The sequence below is a fragment of the Hemiscyllium ocellatum genome, chromosome 22 (assembly GCF_020745735.1).
Source record: "Hemiscyllium ocellatum isolate sHemOce1 chromosome 22, sHemOce1.pat.X.cur, whole genome shotgun sequence".
NCBI lineage: Eukaryota > Metazoa > Chordata > Chondrichthyes > Orectolobiformes > Hemiscylliidae > Hemiscyllium > Hemiscyllium ocellatum.
The window spans coordinates 56,598,564-56,616,997 of record NC_083422.1 but is presented as its reverse complement, the minus strand read 5'-3'; the positions used below and the strand labels follow the sequence as shown (position 1 = coordinate 56,616,997).

Below are 18,434 nucleotides of genomic sequence, written 5' to 3'. Positions count from 1 at the left end.
ATCACAATGGGGTATGACAACTGCTCTTCCCAAGACCTCAAGAAAGGGAGGTCATGAACACAGCACAGTCCACCCCCCCAAACCAGCCTTCCATCCATTGACCAGGAGAAAGTAAGTGAGGACTGCAGGTGCCAGAGATCAGAGTCGAGAGTGTGGTGCTGGAAAAGCACAACAGGTCAGGCAGCATCTGAGGAGCAGGAAAATCAACGTTTCAGGCATAAGCCCTTCATTATGATGACGGGCTTATGTCCAAATTGTTGATTCTCCTGCTCCTCAGATGCTGCCTGACCTGCTGTGCTTTCCCAGAACCACACTTTTCGACTCCCTTCCATTGACTCCATCTGTACTTCCCACTGCCTTGGGAAAGCAATCAAAGACCCCTCCCACCCCAGTTATACTCTTTCCTTCCTCTTCCATCAGGCAGAAGATGTAAAGGTTTGAATACACCTCCGAATTGATTCAAGAACAACGTCTTCCCCACTTCGGTCAGACTTTTGAATGGATCTCTCAAACGTTAATGTTGATATCTCTCTCTCCATAACTTCCCTGTGGCTGTACCACTGTATTTTACACTCTGTTCTGCTACCTTGATGCACTTTGTACGGTATGACCTTCCCATTGGGCTAGCAAAACAACAGTTTTCACTGCATCTCAGTACATGTGACAACAAATCAATAAAAAGAAAAAATAAAAAAAAAATCTTTTTCTATCCTTGTCCATGTGTTCTGATTTAACTTGAACAAGCAGCATTAGTAACCATACACAAATTCAGAGTGGTCCCTTACTTCAATTGTGCTTCCATCAGGCAGGATGTACTGAGCTTTCTCGGTCTCCAGAGTTTCATCTTTTTGTGGATTAATTGACAGGTAACAGGCACGCTATGAAACACAAAGACAAATTGCCAGGTGCTTTCCCAGAAAGGCTAAATGCATATTAAAAAGTAAAATAAGAATTTTAAACTTTTGTTTAAAAATAAGAGGACAGTTACAGTGAGATATTCTTTAACATGATAACTGAATTCAAGACTGTCAATTAAACAGTCAATGGTGAACTTAAAACACTTCCTGGACTGTCACTGTCTCACTACCTTTTAACCAAGAATTCATACATTTTTATTCAGTCAAATTCAGCAGTTATTGGTGGTCCCCATGCAACTGAGTGGCTTGGTAGGCCATTTCTGACAATTAATAGTCAGCCTCAGTGCTGTGGATCTTCGAGTCATATACAATCCAGATCAAGTAAGAACAGGAGCGTTATGACAATCCAGCAGATTTATGATGCTATCTTTTGATTCCAGATATATTTTATTAACTGAATTTAAATTCCACAGTTGCCATGATTAGAATCCAGGAGTGTAGAGTACATCAGGACCCCAAGCTCTAGGGGGCTTACAGTGCTCAGGTGAGGGGCAGGGTCTCTGTGTTCCATTCCAGGCTTTGGCCCAGAAATACCATGAAAGCCCATGATTTCTGTCCATCTTCTGTCTGTGGTAGAACATGAACTCATATCATTGGATCAATTAGTCCAGGCCTCTAGATCGCTGGTCTAGTAATATAAGCAAGGCTGCCATACCCCTTGAGCCTGTGCTGAGATCTACATCATAAGGTGAAATTTCATCAGCCAACTCCACCCCAAGTAGCTGACTTTGAGTTTTGAGAGGATGAGTAAAATGACCAGGGCTGCAACAGGATGGCTAAGGGTGTAGTTGACTATTGAGCAAGTAAAGTGCTTTTCCATCCATTGGAGAGCAGCTAATTAATATAATTAATCCCAGGAAAGACATCCAAGCGGACGGGTTGAGAGGCTGCTGGCACTTTGGCAGTGGTACAGCAGCCCAGACCACATGGGGAGGCCTCAATCTTTAATAAGAGAGCTACCCAGGACAGTGCATTTGAGGTGAGAGGTTGTACGGACAGGTTAACCTTCCAATTACTATTACCTGCCAGCTAGGTCCCTGCAGAAAAATAAATTGTTTCTGCAACGGTACCTCAAAATTTTAGTCTCCTGCAATCTCGGTAGTGGCTCTCTCCCCTGATGAAGGGCTTGTGCCCGAAACGTCGAATTTTCTGTTCCTTGGATGCTGCCGGACCTGCTGCGCTTTTCCAGCAACACATTTTCAGCTCTCTCTCAGCTGCTAAAGCAGCATAATAGCCAGGCCTCTGTTTGGGTTGACAGTATGGTATGGCTTTGAACCCAATTAGGCTGTTTTTAGGAAGATTACTATGCAGTCCTGGTGGTTGTCCCTGTAGGGTCTGGATCTGCAATCAACACTGACAATAAGACCTATCTACCACCTTCTAAGAAAATTGCGGACAGAACTTATTATTTCTCACGTGCCACATGACAATACATAGGCAAAAGTGAGGACTGCAGATGCTGGAAACCAGAGTCTAGATTAGAGTGGCGCTTGAAAAGCACAGCAGGTCAGGCAGCATCCAAGGAACAGGAAAATCGACGTTTCAGGCAAAAGCCCTTCATCAGGAATGGAGGCAGGAGCCTCCAGGGAGGAGAGATACATGGGGGGGGATGAGGCTGGGGAGAAGGTAGCAAAGAGTAGACTCACTGAGATTCTTGTGGAGAGAGGAGGAGAATTTCTTCAAGGTAGGTATCCTTGCAAGAGATTTCGCAGTAAGGTTAAAATCAACTAGGCAAAAGTGAGGACTGTAGATGCTGGAAACCAGCATCTGCAGTCCTCACTTTTACCTAGTTGATTTTAACCTTATTGCGAATTCTCTTGCAAGGATACCTACCTTGAAGAAATTCTCCTCCTCTCTCCACAAGAATCTCAGTGAGTCTACTCTTTGCTACCTTCTCCCCAGCCTCATCCCCTCCCATGTATCTCTCCTCCCTGGAGGCTCCTGCCTCCATTCCTGATGAAGGGCTTTTGCCCGAAACATCGATTTTCCTGCTCCTCAGATGCTGCCAGACATGATAATACATACTTAATCTTTACAGTGAAAATAATCCTTGCAGTGATTAAGTAAATTAAACACAGACATTCGTATTTTAAATTACAAAATGAGAACATATTTCCTCCAAACAAATTAGCAGTAAAACTATATGAATTTATTTATAATAGACTCTACCTCTTTGATTGTTTTCACAATCTCAAATTCTGATGATGTATGAAAATCATATCCTTCCTTTCTAAGAAACAGACGTAAATACCGAGAGACATCACGTCCCGCAATGTCAATCCTCATGATGGAATGTGGCATAGCAAACCCTTCGTAGATAGGTACAGCATGAGTGACTCCGTCTCCTGAATCTAACACCACACCTGTAGTCCTACCTGTGGCATACCTTCAGAAAAACAGAGAAAAGGAAACCATTGGAAAGCAAACCTTGTGTCAATATTCAAATAATCAAAAGATAATTACCAATTCATATGTGCTGAAACACATTTGCTCTTACAAATCTTGATATTAAAAAAATCCTTTTTAGGTTCTTCAACAAACATAATCAGAGTAGAACAAGGATCCTTCTACTTAATTCTCTCTTGGTTCAATACTCAGAGACAATTGGAAACATGGGCTGTCATTTCATAATCAGCATGATACAAATAGAGGTCATTTAGCCCATTGAGTCCATACTGGATCTTTGCACAACGATCCAGTTAGAGTGTAGGTTTGCTCGCTGAGCTGTAGGTTTGATATCCAGACGTTTCATTACCTGGCTAGGTAACATCATCAGTGGCAACCTCCAAGTGAAGCGAAGCAAAGCTGCTGTCTCCTGCTTTCTATTTATAAATTTGTCCTGGATGGGGTACCTGGGGTTTGTGGTGATGTCATTTCCTGTTTGTTTTCTGAGGAGTTGATAGATGGTATCTAGATCTATGTGCTTGTTTATGGTTGTGGTTGAAGTGCCAGGCCTCTAGGAATTCTCTGGCATGTCTTTGCTTAGCCTGTCCCAGGATAGATGTGTTGTCCCAGTTGAAGTGGTGGGTTTTTTTTCATCCATGTATGGGGCTATGAGGGATCTAGATCTAGATCTAGATCTGGATCTAGATACCATCTATCAACCCCTCAGAAAACGAACAGGACATGACATCATCACAAACCCCAGGAACCCCATCCAGGACAAACATATAAACAGAAAGCAGGAGACAACGGCTTCGCTTCACTTGGAGGTTGCCACTGATGATGTTACCGAGTTAGGTAATGAAACATCTGGATATCAAACCTACAGCTTAGCAAGCAAACCTACACCCTAAACCTCAACCTCAGCTACAAACTTTCACAAACCTTGCAAAAACGATCCAGTTAATCCCATTTCCTTTCTTTATCCCCACAGCCCTGCAAATGTATTGCCAGGTACCCATCCAATTTCCTTTCAAAATCATTGATCACTTTTACTGCCACCATTCACATTGCAGTCGGTTCCAGATTATAACCACTGACTGCATAAAAATGTTCTTCTTCACATTGACACTGTATTTGTTTGCCCAAGATTTTCATCCTAATAGGGGGTCTTCCTGTTTCTTGGTGGCACTTGTCTGACCAAAATAAGGAAAGACCCAGTACAGATGGATAGCAGCTTGGTTCAGTTAAGCGCAACACTGCCTGTGCGGTGTTTCAACATGTAATCTAGTTGACAATTCAGAGTGCAAGTGCAGGTACGTCATCCTCTCACAGAAGCTCAAAGGAATGATACAATCTGGCATCTTGGAAGGACAAGATCAAATCAGGCTTCTTCCTTTACCCCTAACTTGTCATGACATAATTGTGTAAGGACTGTGAGCACAGGTTGTACTTTTGTATTCTCTAATATCAGATACTCAAATATCTTTGCACTACAATATAAAGAGAAAATCAGTTGAGCTTGACAAATAGTTTATCTGAACACTCTTTGCTCAATTTTGAAGTGGTCTTTCTGGTAACCTGAAAATGTAACAGTCCATCTATCAAGTTAAAGCTTAAATGCAGACTAACTTAAACCAAGATATATACAATGTTGTTCAGTCAAGAAAAAAACTCGCAGTATAAAACCAGAAGGGACCCCTGGTCAATTTCCATCTGTGTTGAGTCAGTTGATCTCAGGTGAAGTTGCAAAAGGGATGACACCATTGATTAGAAAAAAGAGGAGAAAAAAACGTAATCAAAATTTGCCTCTGACAATAATTCAGCAACCTCTGCTTGAATAGCTCTGAGGCAAAGTTTTGAATTCAAATAGTGTCACTGCCCAAACTCTTATCAAGACTCACAAATAATAATAGCCACTTGAATGAGTACCTGAGACTGACCTATACTCACCCAACAGTGAGCAATGCGTTCAGGACGGTAGTGGAGAAAACGTGGCACGATTAAAAGATATAAAATACGGAGAGAAGTACAATCACTGTGATCCAAATCAGATTAGGTTTCTCTCAAAGTATTAGCAGGCATCTTAAAGACATGGGGAATCCCTGGTTGTAACTGTCAGAAGAATCAAATTAACCATCAATCATTCTTAATAACTACGGGATTCAGGCCCTCTCAGGAAGCTAAAGCCTGTTTATTTTCTACAGGAATATTTCAGAAGTTCACATCTTATTTAAAAAAGACAGATAAAACAATGGGAGACAGAACTCTCTGCACAGACACGAGAAAAATTCCTTTGTCTTGGTGTAGAACAGGCAAATAAAGAACAGAGAAAGTTGCACTTTAATGATTTGTGCATTTTCTGAATATGAAATACTAACAGACTAAGTACTGCCTGCATTGAGATGAACAGAGCAGGGACATTGAAAGTCTCAAAGAAAACCTCAGCAGCACGTTCACGATTTTTCCTTGGATTCAAGGGAGCTTCTGTGAGCAGTACAGGATGCTGTGAAAGAGAGAAGATAAAGTACATGTCATTGTCCTTTCAATTAACAAATTCACTTCTCACATACTCTACAAACATAGCATGATTCGAACTGCCAAAACAATGTTGACTGATGATTTGATTTTAAAAATTCAAAGAATTTTCAACATGATCTGTATAATCTAATTTTTGCTTTAAAGACAATCTTTTCTTCAACTGGAAAAAGGGCTAACATCAAATGACTAATGGTAGTCTTACTGGCAAAATACAGTTCATGTGTCATAGCTTGTAGGGCAAGAGAAATCATGCTGACTACGGTAGCTTTTTAAGACATTGAACAATTATACAAAGCAAACAAAGATGTGACTGAACAGGCATTTTGGTTAACAAAAACTGCCAAGCAGAAAATTATACTGCAGGTGGGAGGATACTTTTCAGTGGTTATTAACAGTAGACGCTTCAGAACAGGTTTATCAGAACAGTGAATGATTACCACTACAAAATAACATTCCTTTATAGCCAATTATTAGAAGTGGAAGATTAGTTAACATACATTTTTTTTAAAAATTATTTATTCATGGAATATGGGTGTCACTGGCCAGGCCACTATTTGTCCTTGAGAGAAAAAAAGTGTCATGTTGAATGTTTTATGAAACCACTGGTCTACATCAATGTTCAACCAGGATTTATTACTGTTAACAGACTAGTTGCAGGATTTCCAATCAAAAAACATTCTTTATTGAGTTTTGGCTGCTGTTATACTACATTTGTTTTTTGGATTGGAAAAAGGAATATGGTGAAGTTGGTACTATACGCTTTTCTTGATATACTACTGACAGACTAATAAACTCCACACTAATGAGCTTAGATTTGGGTGTGTAGGGCATAACTCTAAAACATACAGATGTCAAAAAAGTTAGAAGAAGTGAGACAACTATAACAATTGACTTCATGAGGATATGGATAAGCTGGTGGAATAGCAGTTGATGTTTAATGCAGAGAAACATGAAAAGATACATTTTGGCATGACAAACTAAGTGATGTAAATGATACAATTATATGCACACAGATTATTGAGGGTGGCATGCAGGTGAAAGAAGTAGCTAATAAGACATACAAGATTCTGCGCTTTCTATATGCAAAGGTAAGGAAGTTATGAATAATTTTCACAAATCACTACATTTAGTTCAATGAAGTGCTATGTCCAATTCTGTGCCCTACACTTTAGTAAGGATGTGAAGTATTGAACAGGATGCAGACAAGATATAAGACAATTGCTCTGGGATGATGAATAAAAGCAAAAGTATTGCAGATGCTGGAAATCTGAAATAAAAAAACAGGAAGTGCTACAGAAACTCAGCAGGTTTGGCAGGGGACCTGCAGAGAGAGAAACATAGGTAATTCTTCAAACTGTTCTAATATTTCCAGGTTCTGAAGGTTTGAGTTATAAAGAAAGGCTGGATTGGCTGGGACTTTTTCACTGCAGCGTAGAAGGTTGAGGTGTGATCTGATAGAAGTTTATAAAATAATGAGGTATAGATAGAGTTGATGGTAGTTGTCTTTTCCATAGGATGGGAGATTTCAAGACTAGGGGGCACATTTTAAGGTGAGAGGACAGAGATTTATAAAAAAATATAAGAGGCAACTCTGTTACGCAGAGGGTGGTTCGCCTAAGGAATGAACTTCCTGAGAAAGTGGTTGATGTGAACACAGATACAACATTTAAAAGATATTTGGATAGATACATGAATAGGAAAGGTTTGGAGGGATATGGGCCAGGCAGAGGCAGGTGGGACTATTTTAGTTTGGGATTATGTGCAGCATAGACTGGTTGGACCGAAGGCTCTATTTCTGCATTGTACGACTCTATGAAGAGGAGTCATTTTGGACTCAAAATGTTAACTCTGTTCCTCTCTCCACAGATGCTGCCAGTTCTACTGAGTTTCTCCAGCACTTTCTACCTTTATTTCAGATTTTCAGCATCCGCAGTATTTTGCTTTTATTACAGAGACCTTTCCTGTTAGTAGTAGGATCAAGAATCGGAGGACACAGGATTAAAGGAGAACAGCAAAAATATAAAGAAACTATGCAAGCATAAATTTTTAATAGCGTCTGTAGGTAAACTTTGGAATGGATAGTCCAATGGTGAAAGCAGATTCAAAAGGAATTGGATAATTACCTAAAGAGAATTACTGGATAATTATTCATGCAACAATGGGGATGGGTGGAGGAATGGGACTATCCAAGTTGCCCTTGCAGAGAGCCTGCACAGACAAGACAGGCTGTGACCTCTTTCTGTGCTGAAACCATCCTATGATTCTCGTTGTAAATTTTGAAAGCTAAAATCGAGGTATCCTGCAGCTAAAACCTGCAGCTGTACATTAGCAGAGATGTAGTTTCTACTCTTTAAATTGCTAGCTTCTGGTTTTTGGGTGAGATATTTTGATAAGGAAGCAGATGGAGGACACAGAATCTCCTGTCTTTTCCGTTCACACCAATTCTATCCAAATAATCAGCCAATGCCCTCTTGAATGCCACAGTTGAATGTGTCTCCACAACATTTTCAGGCAGTGGATTGCATACCCTAACTACTTGCTGTGCCAAAAAGGTTTTTCTCACATCAATGCTTCGCGTACACATCACTTTAAATCTATGCTCGCTCATTCTTTTTTTTTCCCAAACGAGCAGGAACTGAGTTCTGAGATTCATCAGCAGGCTCCAGATGGTTCACTTGGTTGTGCAAGTGTAAGCACTGGGAGGGAGGGTGCAGGTAAAAGGAAGTAAAGGTGGTTTGAGTGTGACTGAAAGAAAGTAAGCAAGCATGCAAGAAGCATTAGCAACAGATTGGGATAACAAAAAGAAGTCAGAGGGGCTGACATTCCTTTACCTAAAAAGAATCAGAAGCTAGAGAAGACACCAAACCCAATTGCTTTTTAAACTATGTGTTCAGTTGAGGCAAGGACTTGCCTTTGATGTATACAAAATTGAAAACCCTGCGAACAGTGATTGTTTAGGCTAATATATTAAGCATGGCCACTTGGGTTAGGTGTCAAAGTGTTCATGGCACTACTTCCTAGCAAGAAGTTAATTCCTTCAGGACAACAAAGTGAGAAAATGAGGAAATAAATATTTTGCCATGCCATGCTTAATAACACAAAAAGATAAGCTGAGAAGAAAATAAGTGTTTATATATATATTGTTATGACACCCAACTTATGGTAATACGGAAAATCAGGATCCTGAAGTAAAACCTGGCTTGATAGACCAGACATTTTATTGTTGTTATTTGTAATTGTGGTGGTCAGTCACTGAACATGTTCACAAGAGGCTGCTAATGTACTTTTAACAAAAGAACATCAAACTATATTATACATAAAAGGAAAAACATAAACCATTTTACACTCTAAGAACTGTTTGAAATTGTTTTAGTACAAATATCAGAAACAAAAATTCAGTGCTCTTATTCTCAACAATAATATTACAGACACTAAAACCTCAGCGAAGGATTTCCTGTCTCCACTTTAAACTTCCTTGTTCACTTGGCACAGTTGTAATTGGTTTCTTACTAATTTCTACATATTTTCAGGGAATAATACAGATGGGTTTTCCATACCCTCAGCTTCCAACAGTTTTCTGGTCTGGAGTTTTCTTCTAAGCAACTGAGGAATCTTATCCAATACCTGACTACTTCTGGGGACTAAACTAACAGCTACTTTTCCCTCTGATTGAATCTGCAAACACTGACTGACCTTGAAGACACCTTGATTCTGGGCAACAAGTTTTATTCCTCTCTTCTACCCTTCTTTCTAATGCGCAGAACTGTTCACCTCAAGATCTACTCGAAGGCTGTAAACCCTAATTGAAAATGCATGGATTAACAAACATGAGAAGCCTTGGACCATTCACAGAACTAATCTAAATTAAACTAAAACAATGTAGCCCTTCATAACATACACAATATATAAATAAATACATAAATGTAAAGCTATACATGATTCTATTCACCTAGCACCCACACTTCTGAATAAAAGCAAATCATGACCCTTCAATGTGCAACGCTCCAAAGCACTTTCAAAACAAAAGCGAATTAAATAAGAATAGGTTGCATGGAGTTGGACATACTGTATTTATACTTTGTGTCAGAAATATTGCAAGTTAAGATCTCAGAAACTAGTTTCATTTGTATTGCTTTACAATGTTTACCGCTTGCATAGTGTGTGAACTTACTTTCGTTTTAATTTTAATGAAGTATATGCACCAAATCCTTGTTATCTGTGGGAGATTGGGGCAAAGACCATAGAAAACAGTGGACAGCACTATAATAGAAATTCCCTATCTACCACTTCGGTCAGGACCTGTCGACGAAGAGGGAAAAAATGGATCTGGAACCACTTTCACAAGTACAGGGATCTATGGGTCGCAAATCTGGTTATAACAAGGAGCAAGGGTATAAGAATAAAAATAGTAATAGTACAATCTTGTCAGGAGTCCAAATGTTTTACACTGAAAGCATTCACCTCACCTCTTCAGAGAAAGTCTGGAGTTGGTCTTTGGAATACACATACTGCCAGATCCGTTCCATGTCATTCCAGTCTTTTACAATTCCATGTTCCATTGGATACCTGATAGTTAACAGGCCCCTATGCTCCTAATCAATCAAAACACAGATTTATTGCAGTAAAATGTCACTCAAATACTCTTGCCATCAAAATTTGAAAAAACTGGTTAGCAGAAAGATGTAGTAATTCCACAAATAGATTACTGATGTTCCAGTTTGTCACCATCCTAAATTGTTTTTTCAAGTTTCTCAAGTTTTGCTTTCATGCTTTGTTGTTTCAACTAATCCCTTCATTGAAATTATACACTTTTAATTCTCCACACATTATTTTGTTATTCTGTAAACATGCTGAGCTCACGTCATAAAATACGGATATGATCTTTAGACCCAATATTATATCGGAGAGCTTCAGCTTATGTTTAGACTATACAGTACTTTGTGGAGGCAGATCATTTGACCTAGCTCAAGCACGCTGATGTTTAAAATGTTCTGGGCTGTGGTGGTGTGGGGAGGGGGAGAAGAGAGAGAGAGAGAGAGAGAGAGAGAGAGAGAGAGAGAGAAAGAGAGAGAGAGAAAGAGAGAGAGAAAGAGAGAGAGAAAGAGAGAGAGAGAAAGAGAGAGAGAGAGAGAGATACTATTAAGTGAACAGCTCATTTGGAATGTCGGTGCTAGTATGACAGACGAATGGCCTCCATGTACAATATAACCATTCCATGATGCTTCACATAAGTAGTGACCCTAATCCTAATTACCCACTTTGTTCTCATAACCTCAATTCTTTCCTAATGAAGGCTAACAAGCCTTTGCTTTCTGAAATGCTTGCTCTCCCTGTCTGTCAACTGAGATGTAGAAAGACACTAGGTCCCTCTGAACGCTAAACTCATTTCGCAGCCTGGCATCCCAAAAATGATCCCTTTATTCCTACTTTATTTTCTGCCTGTTAACCAATTCTTAATTTATGATATATTACCCAAGTCACATGAGTCCTAAATGTGTGCAATAACTTTTTTATGTTGTACCTTATCAAATGCTTTTGGGAAAATGCAATGCAACACATCCACTAGTTCTTCCTCATCTATTGTCTTAATTGCCACCTCTAAAAAAAATTTGCCAAAATGATTTTAATTCGAAAAATCTGTTTTCTTTGTTCTTTCATTTCCTATTCTTAAGTGTCCTGTTATCGCTTCTCACAAACAATTCATTTTATCATTGCCTTACTACTGATGTCAGACTTACTGTTGTAAACTTCCCCATTTTCTCCTTTTGTGAACAGCAGGGTTATGTTTGCTCCCTTTGTATCCTTGGGGATCATCCTAACATCTACCGAAAATGAACAATGTGCAAGGTAATCGGGGAAAAGGCAGGAGAATAGCATTCAGTGAGATGATCATTTGGAGAGCTGGCATAAACTCTTTGGGCCAACTCTGTGATTTTAAGGAAAAGTGTTCCTTGACACAGAGAGAGCACATCAGAAAGCAGAACAATAAATCAAAACTGTAGTGGGCAATACATTTTCTAAGCCAATCAAACATAATATTACCTCAGCTTTTGGTCCAATGAAAATATCTCCCTCCAGAGCACCAGCCATAACACGTACATGCTTAGGCCTTCCCACACTGAAACAAATATTTTGGAATCACTTGGATTGAAAAGATTTTATTTTTTACATTCATTGTGTCACAGTAAAGCATAAAACAGATCAGCACAATAACAATTGTTTTTTTAAAATAGCGCTTTTAACTTGTGAAAATATCTCAAGGTGCTTCACAAGGCATTATAAAACAATGATGTCACTGAGTCATGTCAGGTCATGACAAAATGCTTGGTTAAGTAAGTACATTTCAAGGAGTATCTTAAAGGAGAAAAATGGAGTGGATAGATGGAGAGCTTTAGGGAGAAGATGCAGAGCCTGAAGTCTAGGAAGCTGAAGGCACAGCAACTGATCGTACAGCTATTAAATTTGGGAATGGTCAACAGTCAGAATTAAAAAGAGTGCCAATATCTCAGAGGGTTGTAGGGTGAACAGATTACAGAGATCAGAAGGTGGTGAGGCATGAGGGCAAGAATGAGAATTTTAAAACCAAGACTTTGTTTACCCTGTATGCAGTGCAGTCAGTAAGCTCAGGGATAACAATTGAACAGGGTTCCGTGCAAGTTAAGAGACAAGCAGGAGAATTTTGAGTAACCACCATTTACAGTTTATAATTGCAGTTACAGTTAGTGTTACAAAGTGAGATGCAGCCCAGAATTATATTAGAATAGTCAAATCTGGTGGCAACAAAGGCATGGTTGAAGGGTTCAGAATAAAAAGATTTGAGGTAAGCAGTTTTATAGAAGTGGAAACAGATGCTCCTAGAGAAGGGCTAATTCCTGATGAAGGGCTTTTGCCCAAAACATCGATTTTCCTGATCCTTGGATGCTGCCTGACCTGATGTGCTTTTCCAGCACAATTCTAATCTTGACTCTAATCTTTAACATCTGCAGTACTCACTTTTGTCTTGCTCCTTGATACCTCATCTCAGAGTCAAATGTGATACTGAAGTTACAAACAGGCTGGTTCAGTCTCAGAGGGATGAAATGCTATGCAACAGATTTTTAGATTAGATTCCCTACAGTATGGAAACAGGCCTTTCGGACCAACAAGTCCACCGACCCTCCAAAGAGTAACCCACCCGACCCATATATTTATCCCTGACTAATGCACCTAACACGATGGGCAATTTAGCATGGTCAATCCATCTGACCCCCCCCCCCCCATCTTTGGATTGTGGGAGGAAACCGGAGGATCCAAAGGAAACCCAAGCAAATATGGGGAGAACGTGCAGGAATCGAACCCAGGTCCCTGGCACTGTGAGGCAGCAGTGCCAACCACTGAGCCAGCGTGCTGCCCCTGGCTAGAGTTGCCTTCTCAAAAAGTGAAGATACCTTACTTACATTTCTTCTACCAATTACTTCATAACTTTAAACACTATTTGATCACCACTTAGCCTTTTCCATTCTAGAGAAAACAGATTCATCCTGTTCTGTCATTCTTATTCTTACAATTTTGCTGAGTATATGCTGAGTGGAATTCTTTGCCACGCCATATCTCCCAGAGATTCAAGGTAAAGACAAATGAACCAGAATCTAGGTGAGGAAAAATATATTACTGCAGCAAAATTCAGCTGATTGTGTACTAGCCCCTGGGTGGTATTGGAGGCTGCCCTAAACTTACTGAGCTGTCTATCCCCCTTAACCTGAATTAGACCTCTGGCAATCATCACAATGTTTAATTCTGATTTTCCTGCTACTGCAGCTGTACAGGACATTGGTTAGGCCACTTTTGGAATACTGTGTTCAATTCTGATCTCCCTGCTTTTGGAGGGATGTTGTGAAACTTGAAAGGATGCAGAAAAGATTTACAATGATTTTGCCAGGATTGGAGGTTTGAGCTATAGGGGGAGGATGAATATGCTGGAGCGATTTTCCCTGGAGCATTGGAGGCTGAGGGGTGACCTTATAGAGGTTTATAAAATCATGAGAAGCATGGATAGGGTGAAGAGTCAAGATATTTTCCCCAGGATTGAGGGGTCCAAAACTAGAGGGAATAGGTTTAAGGTAAGAGGGAAAACAGTTAAAAGGGACCTAAGGGGCAACTTTTTCATGCAGAGATTGGTGCGTGTATGGAATGAGTTGCCAGAGGCTGGTACAATTACAACATTTAAAAGGCATTTGGATGGGTATGTGAATAGGAAGAATTCAGAGTCCTACTGGCCAAATACTGTCAAATGGGACTAGATTAATTTAGGATATTTGGTGTGCATGGACAAGTTGGATTGAAGGGTCTGTTTCTGTGCTGTATATCTCTATGACTCTAAAATGGTGCACTCTGAAATGTATGTAGCAGAAATTTTGTTGAAAGCAGATTTATAAGTAATTCTCAAAAAAGCCTGAAGGGGAAAATAGTTGGAGGGTAACAGGGTAATTTCTGCTACATACATTTCAGAGTGCAGCATTTTAGGGTCATAGGCTCGAGCAGTGCTGTATTATCATTATGAACAGGCTGGTGAGGACTGCATCCACTTTTTATACCGACTAAGTTCTGTAAGATAGAGCATACTTCCTCTTTGTTCCAGAAGTGATGCATGGGAGTTCGCAGGAGCTGCTATGCATGATAGATTGTAAAACAAATCATCACAAATATTCCCTCCTAGAGTCCAGCAGACACTTGGAGTGTACAACTTCATATTTTCTGTTAATGTGTACACAGGGCAAGTTAAAGATAAACATATTATTAATAGTATACCCCTGTTGACATGAAGACTAGCACAGGGACTCCCAGTTTATTAATATCAAAGTTCTGACATCCAGATTGCCAAATGCACAACTTCTTATCCTCTACAGACACAAATTCTCTCTTCAATCCAAAACAAAGTTGTTTCTAAAGTTAAGCCATAAATTCAAACTAGGCAAGATATTGAGAAAACAGTTAAATGTCAATCTGACAAATTTTCACTAAGTTTGTAAGTACTGTATGGTCATCTCTTGATAGGCACCAGGAAAACAATATGACCATGATCCAGACTATGGATTAGGTCATCCGTGATTGAAAACAGACACTTAACTGCCCAATATAACACTATTTATCCACACTCACTCTGTGCCCAGGATTACTTTGAATGTCAAATGGATGCCAAATCCATCCAAAATACTGTAGAATAGGGAAGGCTGACATGAGACCTGACCAATTGTGTTTTACTTCTATCTCTAACTCTATAATGAATACTGAAATGTATTCAAAAGCCTATTATTCTAATTACTATCATGTTGATTGTTGGAACATTCGTTCAACAGCAGAAAACCAAGCCCATATTTTGGTAATATTGAAGTTCGGGAACTTCTCATCAGAGACTCATCCTGTCACCTAGCATTCATTTTTCCATATCTTGTTGAAATGAGCTGACTTCTCAAATGTTGGACAAATCTGCAGGTACTATGGAAATACTTAACATTTCTACATGCAATACCTGGGTTATTACAACTACTGTGATTTTGGTAGCTCAGCGTACATAATAATTATTTTACTGCAGGAATTTTGATATTCCTGCACCCAATAAACTGAATTTTACAATAAGTGAGATTAATTCTCCAGTCAACTCACCAAGTTTAATCTGCTTTCCCTCACTACTGGCTGCAGAAAGAATCAAACATAAGACTAACTGCAATATCCCAATCAATTGGCTTTTCCTCAGATGTCACTCAGAACAGTTAGTTGCTAGGCAATTTAACATTAAGTTTCAGAAGGGTTGAATGGCTAACTGGCAGGAGCAGGGGACCATAACTAATCCTTTCCCTTTTTTTGATACAGAGGCACTGACAGAATGGCAAACCGAGTCACTGTGGGAGTTCTGAGGTGAGTATCATTATTAGTGTGAACTTCAGCTGTAGCAGGATTTTCCTACAAAACAAGAAACATTTTAACACTAACATTTCCCAAACATACAATATAAAATCAAAGGTCACAAAGATAACTTTTAACGTGAATTCTTTTTGCATGTAATGTAGTAACAATGTTATTGCTACACAATCTTATAAAGCTTAACATTCAGCTGTTTGAGAATCAAGTGATTCCAGATTTGACATCACAAATGGAGATCAGAATATGAAAATGTAGCTTGTGCAGAATTGCTACTTTATACTGTGCAATATTCCTGTGTCAGGATACAATTTTTTAAAGTATATATTTTATAATTGATCAGTACTTACTAATTAGGGAAGCAATACTTTGGAATCTGATCACCTGCAAAACCAGCTTTGACGACACCAGAGCCCTAGAATGAAAGTGTAAAAACATATGAATATGAGCATCTAAACATTTAAATTTGCAGATCTTCTGTGTGCAGGGGTCCTGCATCAACAGGCATGTCCTCAGGGACCTCCTGCAACTATTGACAACATCCCAGTGACTCCAGCCTAGCCTCTAAGAGACAGTATCAGCTTCTTAGTGAAAAAGTGTCTCCATTGCAGATTTTAAAAAAATTCTTGTTGTTACTGAACGAAAAAAATACATGTGATTTAACAAATAGAGAATAAAAAGTCTGGGCTCCTGATTTATCTCAGACGGCTCCTGATTTATCTCAGACAGAATGGGTATTGGATGATTTAATTCCCTCACAGAAATCAGTTTGAAAATCTGTGCTCTCACAAGCATCAATGATTTTCACTAAACAAGCATACACCAGGGGATTTGCCAATTTACCACCTGTAATTCGATCATAGTTTTGTTCTTATTTATTCATTCACAAAATATGGGTGTGGCTTGCAAAGCAAACAAACATTCATAGTTTTGCAGCAGTGCACACCGATGAACCACATTCTTGAACTGTGGCAGTCCAGATGGCAAAGATGTTTATACAGCACTGTTAGCGTTTTGACCCATAGATGATGAAGAAATAGCAATAAATTTCCAATCTTAGATGGCAGGTTATTGTGAATAGAACTTGATGGTGGTGGTGTTCCCATATGCCTGCCCTTGTTCTTCTCAGTGATACAGGCTGTGGGTTTGGAAGCTGCTGTGAAAGAAAGCTTGGCTAACATGGTACCCTGCATTTTAATAATTTTCAGATTACCATTTTATTATGAAGTTATTAGATTTATTCAGACCAATACTATACAGCAAAAATCACATTTAACCAAACTATTTACATGTTGTACAGTTAATTTCTTGCATGATGCATTTAAAGTAGCACCTCAGATGGCAAAGGTGCATCAAGTGGTATCAAGATGCTTCACAAGTTTGTTCAAAACACAGCACAACTTTAAAATATCTAAGTCTAGGAACGTACTGCTGGGCATTTGTTCAAATGGCCATTGTATGAAAGCCTCACACCCTAACATTAAAGACTGCTGAAACCTCTGTCAAATGCTGTTCTGCATGTCACAAGATTTTAGAGGGACATGGGCCAAGTGCTGGCAAATGGGACTAGATTAGATTAGCATATCTGGTCGAAATAGACATCTCTGTGACTCTAAGTGGTGTGTGCGTGCGAGTGTGTTTGTTTGTGTGTACGTATGACTGAACCATGTTGTTTAAAAGGCCTGCCACCAGACACACACACACAAATTCAGCTTTGCCCCTCTGCTCCCTAATCAAACCTCCCCACTCAACCAGCTTTTCATCCCTCTATGGCAACTTTTAGCACCTACATGTCCATTCACACAGTATACAAACTGCAAACAACCAGTGAACCCCTGTAGTACTAACTTCATGTGTGAAAAAGCTTTAAAGAAGGTCATTTATGTATAATTTTCACAACAAAAACTGACATTGTTAAAGGGCAGTAGTAAAAGCAATTAAGCAGATCTTTATAGTATCAAATGCAGAGACTTCACGGAGAGTAAAAAATGAGGTCTGCAGATGCTGGAGATCACAGCTGCAAATGTGTTGCTGGTCAAGGCACAGCAGGTTAGGCAGCATCTCAGGAATAGAGAATTCGACGTTTCGAGCATAAGCCCTTCACGGAGAACCTAAGCATGCGTTAATCTGCCGATACAGTTACACTTACATGATATTGTTAAAAAAAGGTTCACTGGTTCTGCACAGCATTATTCTGAATGCTTGGGCATGAAAATTCCATTGATGGCATAGAGGCTATGAGAAGCCCTGTGAATTAGTGAGGTTAGTATGGTGGGTGGGGTTTAGTTTTGCATGGAGGGTATGATGGACTGGAAGTTAGGTATAGCGGCACAGCATGACATGGCAAGTGTAACAGGCTATTGGTCTGGGGAGGTGGGAGGGTCATTGATTGGCAGGGTAAGACCTTGTTAACTCACCTTTCAAAAAATTGTCTCATCCAGAAAAAGTCCAAATCACCTTTAAGGGGCCACGGACCAGAAGCTGACCAGATTCCATGGAAATTTGCAGGTGACTAGAAGATGTCTATCTTCACAGAAGACCTGGTAAGTTTATGAGTGCAGATTGTGGGCTGGCAATCTGCATCAGTCTGTACACATACTCTGGCTTGATGGAATTTGGGGTTGTGAAAATCAAGTCTTGGTTACCTTTTTCAAAGGTCCACAGTCTTCCCAAAATCCGTGAAAAGCCAGTATATAT

The 18,434-nt window shown here is 39.6% G+C and overlaps 1 protein-coding gene across 1 annotated transcript in view; it reads right to left on the bottom strand.

Moving 5' to 3' along the window:
- The window catches only part of LOC132826373 (alpha-centractin), a 56,875-nt gene that overhangs the window by 17,528 nt on the left and 20,913 nt on the right, over positions 1 to 18,434 (bottom strand). The window contains exons 2-7 of the mRNA XM_060842251.1: positions 16,088 to 16,152; positions 11,883 to 11,958; positions 10,307 to 10,432; positions 5,681 to 5,805; positions 3,087 to 3,303; positions 786 to 878 (exon numbers count right to left, since the gene is read on the bottom strand). Of these exons, the coding sequence (XP_060698234.1) occupies positions 786 to 878; positions 3,087 to 3,303; positions 5,681 to 5,805; positions 10,307 to 10,432; positions 11,883 to 11,958; positions 16,088 to 16,152 (702 nt within the window). The remainder of the gene's footprint in view (positions 1 to 785; positions 879 to 3,086; positions 3,304 to 5,680; positions 5,806 to 10,306; positions 10,433 to 11,882; positions 11,959 to 16,087; positions 16,153 to 18,434) is intronic.